The sequence below is a fragment of the Symsagittifera roscoffensis genome, chromosome 7 (assembly GCF_963678635.1).
Source record: "Symsagittifera roscoffensis chromosome 7, txSymRosc1.1, whole genome shotgun sequence".
NCBI classification, from domain to species: Eukaryota; Metazoa; Xenacoelomorpha; order Acoela; family Convolutidae; genus Symsagittifera; species Symsagittifera roscoffensis.
The window spans coordinates 7,039,045-7,059,033 of record NC_087068.1 but is presented as its reverse complement, the minus strand read 5'-3'; the positions used below and the strand labels follow the sequence as shown (position 1 = coordinate 7,059,033).

The 19,989-nt window shown below is 36.8% G+C and overlaps 1 protein-coding gene across 1 annotated transcript; it reads left to right on the top strand.

Moving 5' to 3' along the window:
- Nucleotides 1-90: 90 nt before the first annotated feature.
- LOC134851031 (uncharacterized) lies at nucleotides 91-19,542 on the top strand. The gene is made up of 7 exons (XM_063866912.1): nucleotides 91-614; nucleotides 1,201-1,379; nucleotides 9,137-9,225; nucleotides 9,538-10,073; nucleotides 14,291-14,604; nucleotides 15,912-16,095; nucleotides 18,381-19,542. The coding sequence occupies exons 1-7, from the start codon at nucleotides 182-184 to the stop codon at nucleotides 19,280-19,282; spliced, it is 2,637 nt and encodes an 878-aa protein (XP_063722982.1). The 5' UTR covers nucleotides 91-181; the 3' UTR covers nucleotides 19,283-19,542.
- Nucleotides 19,543-19,989: the final 447 nt, after the last annotated feature.

Genomic DNA, 19,989 nt, shown 5'->3' with positions numbered 1-19,989 from the left:
GAAGATGTGAAATCAGAAACAATAAATTTTCATCAGCTCTATGTGAATATAATTAGAGGATTATTGCTAAGCAAGTGATTTTTCAGATTGTTTGTTTTGATGCTACAAGTGATTGCTTTGTTTTATGGAAACCGTTAAGACTTGAGTATATGCGACGAGGATACGTTCCGAAGGAAGCGGAATGGCCCGAACGAAGCAGAGTGCGCGAAAGGGCAGACATATTAAGGATAAAAAATCTATACAAACAGACGTCTCTGCTGCTATCAGTCAGAACCAGAACTGTTACGGGAAACCCGGAAAAGTCCAGCTGACGGATCCTCTAATGCAAATCAAAGAAATCGATTTCCTCAATCAACTAGATACACTCTCCAAATTCAGTGTTAATTTTTATGACTTCAGATCGCTATACGCGGACAAGTCGAAATGTTTACGCGTATTATCTCTTGACCAGGCACGCCGCAACTGGTTTCCTAGCAATGAATGGAACTGCTTAAAGAATGCATTTTCATACTTGGTTTCAAACGTTGGCCATAGTAAGGTGCAAAACGCGGGTCAAGTGTTATGGCTTCGCTGGGCATTACAAAAGAGTGGAGATACACCGCTAGCTGTTATAGGTAATATTACATCAGCAAGTTGTTTTTTCTATAATGCGAGTACACAAGGGCGTAGTGGCATTACAAAGTCCACTTTTTTCTAACAAATAACAGTGATAATTTACAGGCAATTTTGAAACATTTTATTTTGACATACTGTGAGATAAATGTTTTACTTCTCGGGAGTCACAGCCCAGATTAATCGCCTTTTTACGCTTGGCAATCAAGCGTGCATCATCTGTATTACGTTAGTCTGCTAAAGGTGACTGGTCACTGATTAATATAAATAGAAAGTCTAACACCAGAAATAATGAAATGATTGAATTAAATGGGAATACGAACATACCAATTGAATTTCATACCACTTAGCAGTTTGCGACCAATTGTTTGTTGTTTAAACACCCTAAAAGTCACTGCCAACGTCTTGCAAGGTAGCCAACAGAGCGTAGGACTTTATACGAAAATTAGAGCCGCTTGTCGCTGTTTTTCTTTGCTCTGGGACCCATTCTTCTGTGCTCTGGCTTTCTGCTAAAAGATCCAACTTTTACTTTTCATGCTAAAAGGTTGGTCCCAATACTTAGTTTAACGGTTCGTTTTTTTTTATCAGCGGACCACGTTGAGCATTCACAGGAGGCACTGTGCGCGAAGATGATTGCTGTGTTTGCGGGCGAAAGAGCACTAGCCAGGTTTCTGTTTGAGAATTACCTGCACTTCATCTACAATGTGATCAAGAAGAAAAGAGATCCAATCTGCCTGTATGAGCCGCCACATAATATCATACAAGATGTTAGTTTTTCAGAAGGTCTTAACAAGTCATAGTTAGAATAAACAACGACAAACTGCAATGCACATAAACTATTGTTGTACATATTTCCTGCTTTGCGGGTTAAATAAGTTCCTAAAATGTTTCCTGATCTAAGGTTTTCTTTTTTTTCACCCAAAAATTTTCTTACTTTTATCTATTCATTTCTCCGCGCTCGTGTTGTATAACCAGTTCACATTTTTAAGAGTCATGAACGTGGACTTTAATTTTCAGATTTTCCAACGCAGCAAAAATTACCCGTGGCTCCAGTTTTCTCAAATTGAGTCAATTTTTATCAAAAAGTTGTCAACCATAAATTTTCTAGGACTTCAAAGAGTTTTAAGGCCATTTATTTTTTTCTTTGAAATTCGAACATTGAGACTTAATTAAGAAACAAGTAAGTTTTTTTCTGTTTCTTTGCGTTCATGACTCTGTTTCAACTGTCTGTTGGGTATGCTTCGACTTACTTCGCTCTTTTTTTGTTCGTCTGTTTTGAATGTTCTGTCGTGGTCAATATTCGGTCTGCTTTGAAACGTTTCGGTTAATTTCCTTAATTAAACTCGATGAACGTAGATAAGACTCTTATATAGTTCGTGATCATTTTTTGTCAGAAAAAAGTCTTAAAATTTGTTCACGCTCAATTTGATTTTTGCTCCGGCTTTACTTGCTTTCTTTTTAATTTATTTCTTTCATTTTAAAAGGAAGGCAAACTCCACTGTCGAACAGCAAAAGTGTAAAGGTCACCAACCGCGTGATCGACTTCTAATTTCTAAAGTGTATTTTAATGCTCCCAGATTTCCCAGTGGAATAAAAGCTTTACCCACTGATCCAGTTTTCTCAAATTGAATCAATTTTTATCAAAATGTGTCAATCATAAATGTTCTAGGATTTCAAAGGGCTTAAGGCCATCTATTTCTTTCTTCGAAAATTGAGACTTGTTTAAGAAACAAGTCAATTTTTTCCTGTTTCCTTGCGTTCATGACTCTGTTCCAACTCTCTGTTGGCTATTTTTCAATTTACTTTGCTCTTTTTTGTGGTCACTATTTCAATTTACTTTCTCTTTGTTGATTTTATGGTTAATGGCTCATAATTTATCGCAAGTGATGCAAGTGATTTTTTAAATGTAAAAAACTTAACAGGAAGTTGCTCTTGCTTTAATAAGGAGCCTTAACAACTTCCATGTTCCTTCTCACTAAAACTGGAGATAATGAGGTCGTTTTAAATCTCGTAAAGGTTCTGGGTTCTAGTCCCGGAAGGACTTTTTAAAATCAGTATGTATAAAATTGCCTATTTTCTTGGGTAAGAATTGAATTAGGATTTTCATTTGCCTACTCAATTTTTGATTACAAGTGTTGTTCTTGAAACTTGCAAAAAAACTTTAATTAAAAAAACAACGTTTTTTTGGCTCAAATAATTTGCTCTGCGGCTTTGTTTCCGCTTAGTAAGTTTTGTTCAGTTCCTAATTTAAAGTTAAAATCTTTTGCTTGGTATCTTTTTCTTGAGTTTCTGTTTGATAAAAACAAATATTATGAAATTGTCTGGAATTGGTTTTTTTAATTAAATTTTTATACTGTCTTCCTGCATAATTTCTTAGTATCTTTTTACTTTACCCCACTGTCTACAGTCTTCGAAAAAGTCTGTGGGGGGAATATTTGACTCATATTTTTGGATATTTTCTTTTTCTAAAAAAAAACACCATCCCAAATCTGAGATTTTGGGTTCAATCGAAGTAACGGGATGTGGGACGCTCACCGGTATAATCGGCTGCCCATTTTTTGCGTAAAACTTTATCAATGTTTGATTTATTGACATTTTCTTGGAAACTTTTTTTTTCCTGAAAACTACATTACTTATTCTTTGAGTAAGTGTTCAATCGAGCTACCCGCTTTTGGGAATCTTCTCTGCTTAAGCGATCATGGCCTATTTTTTGCAGCAATAAAGTTGTAGATTTGGGAAAGTTTTTGACGTTTTGATGGTTTTTAAAAAATTGTTGACTTTTCTTTACACCAGCGTCAGTCGCAAATATTGGTGCCAGTTTTGGCGCACCTTTAAAGCTTTTTGATGGCATGTGCTCTGACTTTCGAAATTTAATGAGTTAACTCAGTTGATGCATTTTGAGTTCATCAAATGAACCGAAAAAAGCTATTTGTTTCAAACAACATAACAATAATAAAAACTCGATTCCAGAAGTTTTCTCAACCAATATATCTTGCAATTTTTTGAAATGCATAATTTATACAAAATATGGCTTTATGCTTTGCAATTTGTTACATGCGAATTTATTGTGGGTGCCTTCAGTTTTTTTTAAAATTTTTTACTTGCAAAATTGTGTCTATTTGTATTTGGTGCCACTTTGCTGAATCGCATTGCTTCTAGAGCTGCTTTTCGTCGTGTTCTCACCGGTGTTTGCGAAGCGAAGCTTCGCCTCTGTGCAAAAACCACCCTATCAATTATGAGATGAAGGGTGGGTTCAATCGAAAGAACCAGTTGCAAACCTATTCTAGTGGAGGAACAACTAAGACTTTGGGCTAATACATTTTTTCAACTTACACATTTTATCCAGCATCAGTATAACAATTTCAAAAAGTATCAAACAAGTGCTTTCAGCTTTAGCTGGGCCCTTTGTTTTATCGAGACATGAAAAAGTTTTGATTCCCCTAGTTTTTCCAACATTTTTTGGTTGTTGTATCGCAAGTGGTGCGAAGCTCGGCTTGGCCTCTGTGTAAAATACCCGTCCATAAATATCATTTAAGTTCGTCGGCTCAGTTGACGCTTGTTACTTGTTTTTTTTTTGGATTGATTTTCGTTGATTGTGTATCTGGACTTGTTTTCCGCAAATAGAACATGATTCCAGACGAAGTTTTGAGTTTTTTAAGTTGTGCTTTTTGAAGTGTTTTTTCCTTTTTTTTCGGACTGAGTGGCTTTCTTTTTCTGTCTGCTAGCCTACACTGCTATTTTTATGTTTTATCGCGAGTGGAGTGGTGCGAAGCTCCGCTTCGTCTCCGTGTAAAAAGTTTCTTTTCAGTGAAAAGTCAGTATTGCAGTCAGTTTATTGCAAGCAAAGTAACTTTCTAATTTATTGCATGCAAAGTGTGTTTCATGTAAGCTTTTACATTCCAATTTCTTATATAGAAATTTTGTGTTTCCGTGCAATTTTTTGTGCTGAATCTTCTGCCGCTTTTTTGCTTGTGTTTACGCTTGAGATTAGCGAGCGTTATAAATTGAAATAGACTTTTTTCGGGTTAACAACTAGTTTAACAGAATCACTTGAATCATTTCACCTTTGTTTCGTAAGAAATCAAAAGTCAGAAGTTAATTCGCACATGTGTTGCAGAGGATAAGCTCCTTCTTACTCAAACAAAGGTCATTGGACTGCTTGTATTTTGTCGGCTGAGTTGTCGCAGCACCAAATCAGCCTAAAAGGATAATTTTTTCATAAATTGAAACTTTTCAGTGAATTCCGATTTTGGGTAAGTAATTGAGATACAAAAAATTTTGACAATTCTTTTTCGCTTTTGATTTTTTTATGCTTGTTCGTTTGCAAGTTGTTTTCTTCAATAAATTCAAGTAGTATTCTGTGCATTTGGTGCAGTGATAATACCCATGCTTGACAGATCCCGGAAGGTCGATTCTAGTCGGAGTTTTTTGGGGGAAGTTTTCGACTATATTAGACTTTCGTTTTTGCTTATTTTTGTCAGCTTAGTTCACGCAGAAAGGTTCAGGCTCTATTTAGTGTTTTGAAAGCTCTCTCTTAAATTTCTAATGGTGCAGGTAATTTTGTTCCATGATTTTTTGTCTATGTTTGCACTTTTATAACTTTTTTGTAAATTTGATTTTCGAAGTTTAAGTTGTAAATTTACTTGCTCCAAAATTTAATCTTAAAAGAGCGAACTTATTTTAATTTTATAGGTTTTGATGATTTTTTTTTCGAGGAAAAATTCGTGGAATTTTTTTTATAACTTCAGAAAAACCTCCGTACATAATAATGCATTTATGAATGCACGTAGGTAAATAAGCTTTTTGAGTTCTATTTTTAAAAGAGAAGAAGCAGAGCTTAGATAAATTGCGCTCTTCAATTATGAAAGCGGAAATAGCGCGGAAAAAAACGTGATCTCCCTCAGTTTCGAAAACGTTTTATTTTTAAAATTTGCTAGCGTTATTTTAAAATTCTTTACATTGATCCAGTTTTTTTTTCGAAATAGGTTATCTCAATAAAAAAAGTGTCTATCTTAATTTCTTTTTGAAATTCACAGTGCATCGTAGCCTGTCTTTTTTCTTGAAAAATTGAAAGATGAAAAAAAAAATAAATTCAAGAATTTTTTTGCGTCTCTTCTTGAATAAAAACTTCTCTTGCCTCAACCAAGTAGAGGAGTTCCCAAAGTAAGCGACAGGAAATTAGTGTTTGCCTCACCACCCAGTAACGAATGTCAACAAGCCTGGAAAATTCGCCGAGTACTAAGCGCCTCTAGCATCTTCGAAGGAACCTCTCCTAACAATGCTCTTCTGCAACGGTCCTCACAAACCTCAATCAGCGGAGTTGTCATATAATTTCTTGAAGACCAGATTTGCATCTCAGCAAACATCGAGGCCATGTTCATTCAAGTCTTCATTGAGTCTCAAGATCAGCCCTTCCTACGAATACTATGGAAGGGCCACCAAAACAAGTTTATCACCTACCAATATACCACAGCATCTTCGGTGCAACGAAACCACCTTGTTGCTTGCTACGCTACTCGACAATTTACCAAAGACACTGCCGACGACATGCTCAGTTTGCTACAAATCACAGAAACGAAAATATATATGGGCGACTTGTACAAAGCCGTATCAACGCCGGTTGAAGCCACCAGATTGATGAAAGACCTTCGAACAATGTTCAGCTGCTGGGGTTTAAACTTGACAAACTAGACATCCTTCAAACGGACAAAATGGACATGCTCTGAACATGTTCAGCTGCTGAGGTTTCACATTGACAAAGTGAACATCCTAAAACAACAACTCTAAACAGTTTTTAAGGACCGTCAATCAGAACATAGGGAACAGCTTTAGCCTCACATAAGACTCAAGACCTCTCGAACGAGTTCTAGGAGTCAAATGGGAGCCCGACAGACGTTTTTCTCGTGAAATTTTCAGACGATTCAACAAAAGGATCTCACCCAGCGCACTGAAGCTTGTTTCTTCAATCTTCGATCCACTTGGAATAACAATGACTTCGACGGTACGATCTCGGAAGTTACTGCCTGGACAACTCGACCTCAATGGAAGAAACCCTTCAGCATGGCATCTCTGGGGCTCTCAAAGAAAAGATTGACAAACGCAACCAGCTCATTGAAAATTGCCTGAAACGAAATTATTTCAAAACAGGAAAGAATATTCTCCACACAAAGCTTCAAGTCTTGAACAACGCCTCGGAGCTTAACCTCGCATCAGTTGCCTACTTCAGGGCCACCTATGCCGACGACCTAATGGAAATAAGTTTCAAGTTTCATTGTTGGTGAAGCACGAGCAGCCCCTCAAACGGACGAAAAAACCGAACTTGGACTACAAACCGCGACCGTTGGAGCTACAGCAAATCTTCAAATCAGCGCCACCAGATCATCATTACCAACCGCCTCAACTTCATGTTGGACTCAACGTCGTAAGAAGATTGGATATACCTACGCAGCAAATCAACAGTGATGACGATGGAATACGTGGTTGCAACGAATGCGACATCACAACCCGATGGATCAAAGGACCAGTCTTCGTTGCGGGGCAACCTTCATCAGATTGGCCCGCAAAATTGGAATTACTCCCTTTGACCGTTGTTCTAGCGACAGACAGCCAACTTCAGCCGACAGCAAACCTCAGTAGAAAGAAACCTCTACATTGATCGAATACAGCCGATTCGGCGCTTGGATACGAAATCTCTTTATAGAGAACACCACAGCAAGAAGACACTTCTGACAATTCAGGAACGAGCTAATGCGTTTGTCTATTGTGAAGAGATGCCAACTGCCTGCTGACACTTCAGGAACTAAGTAATGCGTTTGAGTCTACTGTGAAGAGATTCCAGATGCCAACTCAACATTTTCGCCGAGGAAATTGACAGCTTTTGTAAAATTACCTCAATACATGCCCACAGCCGACTACAAAAACTCTGTGCATCCCTCGACAAATACTAATTTTTTTGAACCAGATCACGACTCAGCAAAGCAACAATTCTTCTCTTCAGCCGCTACCAAGTCATAATAAACACAGAGCGGTAACCCGTTCGTCTCTTTTTACAGTATGTTCACGATAGCAAAAGACATGATGGATTAGAACACAGCTGCAGCATCGTACAACATGGCATATTGATTCTCCACAAAAGGAAAATCTTGAAAAGAAGTATCCGACGGTGCCTACCATTCCACCGACTAGGACAAGAACTAATTAGGTCTAATGTACGACATGCCTCTTGCCGAAGTGCCAGCAACGGACAACAAAGGTTCTCGTCTTTGCATGAGCTAACTTCATTGGACCATTCGCAACGAAGAACGTCAGAAAGTTTTCCAAAATATATGTTTTGATCTTCACCTGCCTGGTTACTCGAGCAGTACTTACTGCAATCTGCGACTTCATCAACACCGACTGCACGCTTCAAGCCTTTCGACGCTTCATCGTCCAACGTCGAAAATCCAACCATATATAATCCGACAACGGAAAATTTTTTGTTCAACAGCGAGTTTGAGCAACTTCTCCAGCAACTTCAGAATCTAAACAGTTCAGGATTTAGGACGATTTTCTTGAATTGAATTGGAACTTCAAACTACCCGGCGCGCCACACTTTGGAAGATTTTAGGATAAATTAGTGAAAATTTTCCAGGATTCCTTCTGCTGCAAAGTAATCGGATTACGCTCTCGCAACCACGAAATTTTGTAAACCTTCGAACCCTGCATACGTGTCATCTGACACGAAAGAGTGGGAAGGGAATACCTTCTGCACTCAGTCAATGTCAAAAATGGAGAGCTATAACCAGGAGACTAAGTCTGGACTCTATAAGACCTCACGCCTCGTGGCATTTGGCCCCTGTGACGGGTACCCAATACGTTTCCCGGATCAGATGGAATCGGACAGACCAACCGTGGACGCCTCATCAGACCCCCTATTAATCTCTCGTTAGTTTTGGGGACTAACTCAGTAGCAACCAGCTCCCTCCCATCAACAGCAACTGCATTAATGACGACGGGACAAGAAGCAGCAGAAACCCGGGCAATTCACCATTACGGACTACTCCTCGACTCCGACGACTACTGACGACACCCGACATGCCATCTACAGAATTGACTTTATTTGAAACCTTCAAGTGGACCCGGCTATGTTCCCGCCACTATGACGCACGTGTCAAAAACATTACTCATAGCATTAGAAAACTTAACAAAAGTCACATTGCCAGTTTAATTAATTAAATCAGTTTTTAAAACACGATTTCCCTTTCATTAGCCAGTAGATTCAGTGATTTAGCTGAGTAGCTTTTAATCTTTTATGGACTTTAGACTAAAAGTAACGACCCATGTTCGGGGCATGTTAATTAATGTCAGGTCTCCAACAAACCATCAAAAGCTCTTATTATCTCTTTAATCTCCTATGAGGTACTGGTACGGTTTAATGCCCCCCCCCCCCACACTCCTTCATTGTCTCCCTTTTAGTTCTCATGTCTACTTGTTGCCTTTCAAGAATTATAAGTCTTGGACATCACTTATAACTTTTTCTTTACAGATTGGAGAAGAGGTGCCGAAACCGAAGCTGCGAAGCGAATATGGTTCAGATGCTGAAATTCGCAAGCCCAAAGCTTGCAATGTGGACATGTGAGTTTCTGAAATAAAAGTTGGTGGATTTTGTTATTAACCATTTTATCAAAGGGAGAAATCCGATACAAGGTACAACATTTGTACTTGCTTAACTATTAGATAAGTCCTCTGTAAGGTTGGAAATTCAAACAGGGTGCAGTAGGAGGGAGATTGTTAGCAAGATCCCATTTTAGTCTTACTATTTGCCAAGATCGTATGATCTATTCGAAGCTCTGTAATAATAATATGAAAAAAATCTTCTCTCTCATAACCAGAACTGTGATAAAATTATTTGTTTACCCTTGACGCGTCTGTTGGGTTGTTTCAAAGGTTTCTGAATGTGATGGAAAAGCAACTACGCAAATATAGCTTGAGACATGAGAGGAGAGGCAGAGACGGAGATAAAAATTCTGATGAGATAGTTTCGTCCAATGTGCAGAAACCAAAGGACGTCCTGTTGCACTGGGGATGTTCAGATGCCATTGAAGATATTCTTATTACTCGCATAAAGGTGCGAGAGAGTTCAAACGAAGACGTAAATGAAGACGATGTAAGTGAAGATGACGAAGAACACGATGAAGACGGTGAAGTAGGCAATGAAGAAGAGGATGATCAAGAACAGGAAGTCAAACAAGAAGAAGATGTCAATCTAGAACAGCCCACCAAGCAAGCCGTGGATATCAATCTAGAACAGCCGACCAAGCAAGCCGTGGATATCAACCTAGAACAGCCGATCAAGCAAGCCGTGGATATCAACCTAGAACAGGGAATCAAGCAAGAGACGATTGACGATGAAGTGAAATTGGAATATGTGTATGAAGCTATCCTTTCCATCCGCAACAATAACTGTTTCTACAAAGCGTATGGTGAGAGTAGATTGATTCAGTATTTCGTATTGTTTTCAAAACATCATCTAAAATTATCAAGAGTCAATGAACACTGCGAAGAATCCTATTTACATCTTGATTACATTTGCGATATGCGAAGAATCCTATTTACATCTTGATTACATATGCGATAAGCAAGGGTATTGAAATCGGAAACTAGACTTTTGGTGGTAGACCAGTAAATCGATGTATCAGTACACCAAAAACGGGCGGACTAGATCAGTAAACCGAAAATTCATGAATTAATTACGTAATCACATAATCAGAGATTTTCACAAAATGACAAACTGTTTCCTCAAAACAAAAACTCTTCCCATGCGCCCAGTAGTTTTAAAATTATTGTTCTAGCTCAAGAAACCTTTTTTCCATAACTCTTTAATTCCGCAATTGATGTAATTATTGCGTAAATCGGGTTACTGATCTTGTAATTTACTGACACATTGGTTTACTGTGCGAACCTCAGACTTTTTTTGCCGTAAACAACTTGGTTCGAAGGAATCGTCTATCTATTATATATTTAAATGCGGGCTTCATCATCTCGCCATAATTAAATTTTTTCAACGTATTATTTTTTGCTGGTTTTACGAAAGAATTTTGGCAGGTTTAAGCTGTATCGTATATTGCAATGCTACGAAAATTTTTCGATTTTCTAGCTTGATTTTAATTTTTTTTCGATGCTGACAGGGTTACGCTAGGTGCTGCAATTTGTGCCCCCAAATATGACTACCCAAATCTTTTTACTTTTTTCGAAAATTTTCATAAAACTTAGATTCAAACAATTCCAAAAAATTGAATTTCTCAACCCTGTAGTAAGGTGCTGTCAGGGTTACCCTAGGTGTTGCAAATTGTGCCTCTAAATATGACTACCCAATTTTTTTTCTTTTTTCGAAAATTTTCATAAAACTTAGATTCAAACTATTCCAAAAAATTGAATTTCTCAACCCTGTAGTAAGGTGCTGTCAGGGTACTCTCAGGGGTTGCAAATTGTACCTCCAAATATGACTACCCAAATCTTTTTACTTTTTTTCGAAAATTTTCATAAAACTTAGATTCAAACAATTCCGAAAAATTGAATTTCTCAACCCTGTAGTAAGGTGTTGTCTTGGTACTGACAGGGGTTGCAAATTGTACCTCCAATTATGACTACCCAAATCTGTTTACTTTTTTCGAAAATTTTCATAAAACTTAGATTCAAACAATTCCAAAAAATTGAAATTCTTAACCCTGTAGTAAGGTGCTGTCAGGGTACTCTCAGCGGTTGCGAATTGTGCCTCCAAATTTGACTGCTCAAATCCTTTTATTTTCCGAGATATGACGTTTTTTTAAATGTTTTTCAAAAAAATATATTTTCGAAGAAATTATAAATTAAAACTTGTAAAAAGTTGATTTTCTCAACCCTGTGTTTGGGTGCTGTCAGGGTGCTCTTCCGGGTTGCGCATCTTTCGTCCAATTATGAATGCTCGAATCTTGATAGTTTTCGAGATATGGCGTTTTTTTGTGATTTTTTTTCATTTTCAGAAAACAGATTGAAATTTCAAAATTTGAAATTCCCAACCATGCAGTTATGAAATTTTTTTTTCAGAAACTTTCAAATAACTTAGATATATAAAATTTTACAAAAGTTGAAATTCTGAGTTCTATAGAGTGAGGTGCTGTCAGGGTACTCTCAGGCGTTTTAAATCTGCCTCCGAATGTGACTGCTCAAATACTCTTAGTTTCCGAGATGTGACGTTTTTCAATATTTTTCAAAATTTTTCACAAAAAATTTGAATAAAAAAAACAACGTTTCAAAATTTGAAATCTTGGGGGTTTCAGATCTTGCATCCGAATTCGATTGTTAAATCATCTTAGTTTCTGAGACACGAGGTTTTTATGTTTTTTGCAAAATTTTTCTAAAAACTAAGATCTAAAATAATTTCCAAGTTCGAAAAAGTCAGCAATTATTATTAAATTTCAATTGAATACTTTTCAGGGGGTGATGTCAGATTACTACCAGCGGATGCATTGGCCTCTCGTCCTAATTTTTTCGCTCATTTTTTTTTTTCATTTAGTTTTTTTTCTTTTAATTTAGAAAAAAGAGTCTGATATTTTAAAATGAGTTACGCTGAATTATATTTTTTTGGTTATGAATTTGATGATTTTGAAATTGAAATTGTTTCAATTTTTTTATTGAAAGTGCAGTTGTACCCTGTCGGCTATTTCAGGGGTTTTTTTGCGAAGAGCTGAAGTTTAGTTTAAAAAACCTTGCGTCAAAATTTTTTTTTTATGTTCAAATTTTGAAATCAAGCGGCGATGGATTATCCCGTCTTTTTTTCTACGGTTGCATTTATTTCGCTGTTTTTTCCCATATAATTTACGTATAAGCAATTTTGATGTTCCCTAGTCTGCTTGAAGCACCGGAGGCGTGTTACACGCTAGTTTCCTTGAACGATCTTTTCATCTAGACTCATTTCCTTGAAGCTTCTTAACAACCAATTCGCCGCTACAGATATATGTTGTGCTTGTTGGGTTTTTCAATATCTGTCCTGTTCGAATGTTTTATGTCGTTTGTAATTTAACCACCTGTCGTTTTTAATTTTGTAAAATTTCAGTTTTTTTTGTGTGTTTTGAGGGTGAGGGGGACTTAATAACTTTTTGAATTTTTTCCGGCTTTTTTTGACCTCATAAGATTCGGCCTGTATTATATCGGCTAAGTGATTGTTAATTTTTTCGACATTTGATTTTTTTTACTTAGCGGCATTCTTGTTTTGTATCGCAAGTGGTTCGAAGCTCAGCTTCGCCTCTTTGTGACTTTTTGATTTTTTTTCAGGAAAATTTTGTTTTTAAGTTCAGTTCATTTCTTTTCGTAAAAGGAAGGTAGACTCCGCTATCCACCAGCTAAATTTTAAAGGTCACGAAAAACGAGATCGACTTCTAATTTTGGAAATTAAATTTAATTTTCAGATTTCCCAATGGAATTAGAAACTTACTGATTGAGCCAGTTTTCTCAAATTCGGTTAATTGTTTCAAAGAAGTGCCAATGAGAACTGGTTCTTGAATTTCAAAGGGCTTTAAGATCAAATGTTTTTTAATTTGGAAATCGAAAATTGAAGTTTTTCAAAATTGTAATTCAGTATTTGCACTAACAAGGTTGTGAGCGTAATGTATTAGTACGATCCTTTTTTTCCAACCTAACTCATAAAAAAAAGTGCTCATTTTGTATAGCATTTGTTCTCTGCCTTTTTTGTGCTTAGTTTTTGTGAATTTTTAAGTGTCCGTTGGCTGAGTGTTTAGTGCGTATTTTTTGGTATCTTTCTTCTATCTAAACTTGCCAGAGCAAGTGTATTGTAGTTGGCAACTAGTCTTTTCCCGTAGATAAAGTTCTTACAAATTGTCAACTTGCTTTATTATTGAACTTTTTTTCGGTGAGTTGTCGGACTTTCTTTTGTCTGTTTCAGTTTTTTTATCACGGATTTTGCTTGTACTGGAAGCAACTTTCCTTGTAGATGCAAGTGCAAGTACTGTTCATTGTAGTTTCAGGGGGACTTCAAACTTTTTAATGTTTTAAAAAAATTTTTCTGCTCAACTTGTGTCCTCTCAAAGATTGTCGGCTTTGTTCCTCTTCGTTATTTTTGTTCCGTTGCCTATCTAATAATCAAATGAATGGAATGTTTGCCTAGAATGAACTTCTATCGAGACAGGCGAAAATTTAAGTTATGGTAGACCTGTTTTTCAACGTTTTTTGCCTTGTTTTAATGTTTGTCCTGAATCCCAAGTGTTGCGAAGCTTTGCTTCGCCTCTGTGTACACTTTAGCCATTTTATATTGGCTATATTTTATTTGTCAATGAAAAAGTGATTTTTGTCTTTGGTAAACAAACAAAAGAATTTTTTTTCAGGAAAAAGGTTTGAATTTCGATCGCGCTCAACTTTTCAAGGTTTGAATTTTGCTTTTTTTGGCAAGAATTTGAATACTTTCGTTAAGGCAAATTACGCTGTCCGATCAAGACAGTGGAAACGGCGCGAGAAAACGTGACTGAGTTTTAGTTTTGAAAGTGACTTCAATTATTAGGTTTTGAAGAGGCATTAAAAAATTAACTGATGACCTAGTTTTCTCAATAATATGGGTTAGCCTTATCAAAAAAGTGTCTATCATAAATTGTTTTAAACTGATAAAGACATGTAATAAAAAGTCATGTTTTTTTTCTTTTCTTTTCAGCTAGCAGCGAGGAGCTGGCAGTTGAAGCAGTTGCTTCACTTGTGATACAAGGAGTGTTCGGTAGGAAATCATTGGCCAAACTCCTCCTCCGAAGCTACATAAATTATCTCAATGCAACTCAATCGCGTGAAATTCCCAGGCCACAATTGTTTTTGAGACTCCAGAAACCACCAGCGTCGGAAGAGCCAGTTGATGGACCCAAAGTTCAAATCACAAGAGATCGTCTTCCTTGCCTCCTTATGCAATTAATAGAAGCAAGGTCGATATTTGATCCTGAAACCAGGCATGAGATTTGGCTCAGAGAGAATTCAGAGGTAACATGGTTATTTACGGAGGGAAACGGTTGACAGAGTTGGCTTTTCCATCATGTTTAACATTAATTTAGTTCTCCACAAAAGTGCTGTTTCAGTCTCGATGTACTGTACATTTGTTTTATCGTTTTTTTGGCGACCGGTGTTTAGAAAGCAGCCAGAGCAAATGGCAGAACTGAGGAGACATCAAAGAGTAAATCTGTAGGGTCTGATGTTGGAATTCCAATGTGGGTAGTTCGGATCAATTGAGCAATCTCTCCCCCCTCCGTTGTGACCAATTGAGCTATCTCCATCCAAACAAAAACCGTAAAGCGCTATAAAAAATACCTTATCAAATTCAAGCGAGTAGTTGACTTTCTCATAGCACGCAATCAATTGACCAATTGACGTTTATTTTTTATATGAAAAATTTTTGTCGAGTTTAAAAAAATGTGTTCTACGAATTTTTGTCTGCGCGATCATTGCCTCGAGAAATGTAAAAGACCACGGTTTGTGCTCTACCGTGGTACCTGAATGCCAAAAATTGTTTTCGGCAGCACCTCAATTATGTACGCAATAGTATTTTTTCCATTTTTGACCGAAAAAATTGGCTCTTTATGCATCACTCTTAGTGATTTTCTTTTATTTGGAAAGGAGTTTGTGAATTGGTTGGAGCCACGAATGATTTTATGTCATTTAAGCGAATTTCAAGTGGTTATAAATTAGCCTCAAGTACCTCAACTAGCCAACGCGAGAAGGGGGAGAGATTGCTCAATTGCTCCGTAAGTTCTTTCTATTTTTCGCAGATGCTTCACTCATTTTTGGGATTTTCTTGCAGATTCAAAGCTCTTTTTTTTTGCCATGTTTTTGCTTGTATTTGGGAAATGCAGCTTCTCATTTGCTGCATGTATGTTAGGGCTAAATGTCTCGTTAATGTTTCCATAAAGAAATTTGCACATCCGTTTTTTGAATAAATGTGTATATTTACAATTATGAGAGTAGCGTATTAGTACAACACGACCCTTTTTTTTCCAAACTATCTCGCAAATAAAAGTGTTCACGATCTGTAGCATTGGAAATTTCATAGAATCTGTTAGCTGCTTTATGTGTGGCTAGTGCTTCTGAGTTTTTAAGCGTCTATGGCTGAGTGGCTAGTGCGTGAGAATCATAATTTCTAGGTCGCAGGAAGGAATTCGACACGTTGAATTTTTACTAATTCGAGGCTTATTTCTTTCTTTTCACTTTTTAGAGCTGCTTTTTGTCATGTTCTCGCTAGTGTTTGCGAAGCGAGAACATGACACGATATTGTGGATATTGATAATCGTTTTTAGGTGATGTTTCTGGACAGGGAACGATTTTTGCACTGTATGTCTCCGAGTAAAGCTCTTGCAGATGTGGAAAAGTTATCATTGGATCAGTTCGATGTTTACAAGTATCAGATGGGTGGAAGAAAGGGATTGGTTTATGGATGTGTGAATAATGCACTCAAGAATAACATCAAACACCAGGCATACTGTAAGTAAAAAGAAGTAATATTCATGTAATGGAAAATTTTATAAAATGGAAAAAAATGACGAAAAGTGGTTAGTTAAATGTTAATGTGCAAAGTGCATTTATAGGCGTTTATCAACGATCTGTTTTTTTAAGATAATCTGAAGTTAATTTTTTTTGAATAGAAGGTAAATTACGCTCTCCGATAACAAAAGTGCAAATGGAGCAAAAAAACTAGATTAACTTAGTTTCAAAAATAGTGACGCTGATACTTTTTGAAATTCTTCTGCCGTTTTTTAGATTCCTACTTATTTTTACGGCTACAATCAAGTTAAAGAAAACAGCCAATTTTCATTGGTCCATCGAGAACTGATGTTCTCATAGTTCTTGAGCCCGGAAGTTTCAATGTAGGCTTTTTGATATTTGCGATACCAACCATATCAAAGTTAACTGCTCATCCCAATTTATTACTCATGTGATGTAGCGATTATTTTTTATTACGATTCCACTTTTTTTTGGCGAACTCGCGCAAAAGAGTGCTCATTTTGTTGCTTTTGAAGTTCCAATGGCGGAGACGGAATAACTCGTTATCTTTAGGTCGACGATTCGATACGGGTTGATTACAAGTTTTTTTAAGTTTTCTGAATACCTATTGAAATGAAACTGTCGATTGATCCAGTTATTGCAAATTCGTTTTTTTTAAAATATGTAATTATTTTCCAACCATAAATTTCTGGCGATATATTTTTTTATCTTTGAAACCAAGTTGAAAAGTTTAAATAAAAATTTGTCATTTTAGTTTTATGAGTTCATTAACACTCTTCCCACTGTGTGTTGGGGGGATTTGAAACTCGCAATAAAAGACAGCTCGCATTAACAGATAGCTCGCAATATAGTTACCGCAGGAGTCGAAACAATGTGTTGCGAGCTTGCCAACAGAGGGTAGGACTTGATACGAAACTTAGAGCCGGTTATCGCCGAGTAGCGCGCCCACCGACGACCTTAGCCCGAAATTCTTACGTTATAAAATAATTTTCAAACTGCGTCTGTATTCTGAAATTTCGCGAGTTGTCGCGATACGTAGTATGTTTTATTCTCTTAAACTTCAAAAATTGGAAAAAAAGAAAACTTTTCTTTTGTGTTTAGTTCGTTTTAACTATTCTAATGTTCTGCGGGCTGTGTTCTCTTTTCGAATTGATTGATTCATCAGTATATTTTTAAGCTTAGCTTGGCCTATAAGTACATATTTTATACAGATCTAAACATAGAGTATTGTTATAAATTACTTAGGTCGTGAATCGTATTTGTCAGCCAGATCATAATTTACACAATTATTTTTCCGGTTCAGAGCTAAGTTTTTGGCTCAGTTGAACAGCACTCGATCAGCACGAAATTCTAGGTTAACAACTTGTCTAACAGAATCATTGAGTTATGGAAATCTTGATTAACTACACTAGCGAGCAGCGTAGTGTATTAGTACGAGCCTTTTTTTCTAACCCTACTCACGAATAAAAGGGTTCACGATCTGAGCATTGCAAATTTCATAGCATCTGTTCTCTGCTTTTTGTGGCTATTGTTTTTGGTTTATTAAGTGTCTGTGGCTGAGTGGTCAGTGCGTGAGACTCAGAATCTCTAGGTCGCAGAGCGAATCCGATAAGTAGCCGAGTTTTTACTAATTCGAGGCTTGTTTCTACTCATTCTTATTGCACTCTCTAGAGCAGCTTGCGGAGCGAAGCTTCGCCTCTGTAATAATTGGCATTCTAATGTTTTAATCTGCGCAGCGAAGCTTCGCCTCTGTAATAATTGGCATTCTAATGTTTTAATCTGCGCAGCGAAGCTTCGCCTCTGTAATAATTGGCATTCTAATGTTTTAATCTGCGCATATAGCGATAAAATTCCCGCAATGGGTCGACCAATGCTTAGAACGACCGGCCAAGACCTGTTCTTTTTTGCATACTGAAAATATTTAGCTTGAAAAAACATAATTGTGCATAATAGATCCATGAAAGCAATAAATCTAGCCTTTTCTTTTTTGTACATTTCTCGCGATGTTGAAATAGTTGGAAACCGATTTTCTGTTTATTTTAGGATGTGTGTTTTCGCCTGGTCTGAGTTTGTCAGATAAGCTGTCATACATCATAAATGTGTCGGAGATTGAATGGATTGTGCCTACTCGTGAAACAGTTTATTTTAAAATTAAATTTTTACATCTGAACACTGGGATATTTTTTGTCTCGCAAGTGATGCCATGCTTAGCTTTGTCTCTGTATATTTTACAAATTGAATCTTAGTTTTGTTTCTTGTTTTAGCGACTAATCTGCTGGTGGCATTTGAGGCTGCATGTGCTATGTACTTGAGTTTGGAATATTCTAGAAGAGGAGGGAGCGAGCTTGCATGTGAGACGCTTTTTAGATTTGAGATTCTTTTCGGAAGATTTTTTCTTTGCTACAAAAAACTAAGAATCAAAGAGAACGCTAGAGATTGTTACAAGTACGCAATTAAAGCTTCAGAGCCTGATATTAGATTGGAGTTGGAACTAGAACGAGAAGCATTCGATAAGACAGTTGCTACTGTGAACGAGAACCACAGGGTTAAACTAAACAATATGTACTCGGTACAGATGATGCAACATTACTTGTCTGGTAATATAAAACGGATTATGATGCGATACGCTGCTATAAATCCCCCTTTGAAGCAAAAGGCTGAGTTTCTTCAGCCAGACCTTGCTGCTTGGAATCCAGTATCAATTGCGGGATTCGAAGGGCCGCCAAGAAGAACGAGTTATCAGAGTCTTTTGACAGACCAGCTTTTCATGAATTGTGAGCCGAAATTGTTTTTCATAGATGGCTCATTTATTGTGAACTTAAAAGTTAATAACTCCAACTACAATTTCACGGCCAAGTCTGCAAACTCGATTGAAGATGCTCTAATGTTGGCGAGTCAACGAGCTCAATGTGCGTTGCATTCGGACAAAGGAGCTCTCCTAGGCATGCAGAAAGACTTAACGTCCATGTTGCAATATCTAGCGGAAAACTGTAACGTGACCCTAGATGACCTTTCTGCAAGAGTTGACCAATTGGGACCTGACAAGTTCTCTGCGTCTGTAACCTTTAAAGGAATGGCAGTCCGTTCATTGGTACATCAAACCAAAAATGAGGCTTTACTTAATGTAGTGTCCCAGTGCTTCAGAGATGCAGTGAACAACCCGTAAAAAACCGAATCTATAAATTTTAGTTTGTTACTTAAAATCTGGAATTTAGTTTAGTTACTAACCAAAAACAATATGCAAACAATACAAAGGTGCAATCAAATTATTTCTGTTGAGCCAAATCTAAGTTTGATACTTGAACTTCATTTATATATCTCATATAAGGTCTCGATGATATATAATAAATAACATATTCATCTGGATGTGCTTATTTGAAATAGAAAAGAATCGCTTTTTAGCGTTAATTTATTTTTGTTTCCAAATGTTTTCGGGTACAATTTTATTTGTGTATATTGTTGTAACAAACGCGCACTTTTCACTTTGGTCGCTCGGCTTATGTAAAAGATTTTCGCAATTCTCCCACAATTTGCTAAGATGGAAAGATGGCTTTACTTCGTGTTATGCAAGCATTGAACTGAAACACAAGTTGGCTAAATAAAATATTAGAAAAGGTTCTGAATTGATTGTAATTCAATTTTACTGTCAAAAAGTGTCCCAACATGAAAAACTGTTTCAATTCAAGAACCTGCATAAATTTGGTTTTCACATTTTTTCGAGATGTCGATGGCTACTCAAAGCCTTCAAAAAATTCAACAATGAACTTTTTCGCTGCTGATGCAAGTTTTTGAGCTGGCATATAAATTAAGAACAGAACCTGATTTGAAGCTCTGATCTATCAAAGCTATTATTCAACTTAGATTGTTTAATAA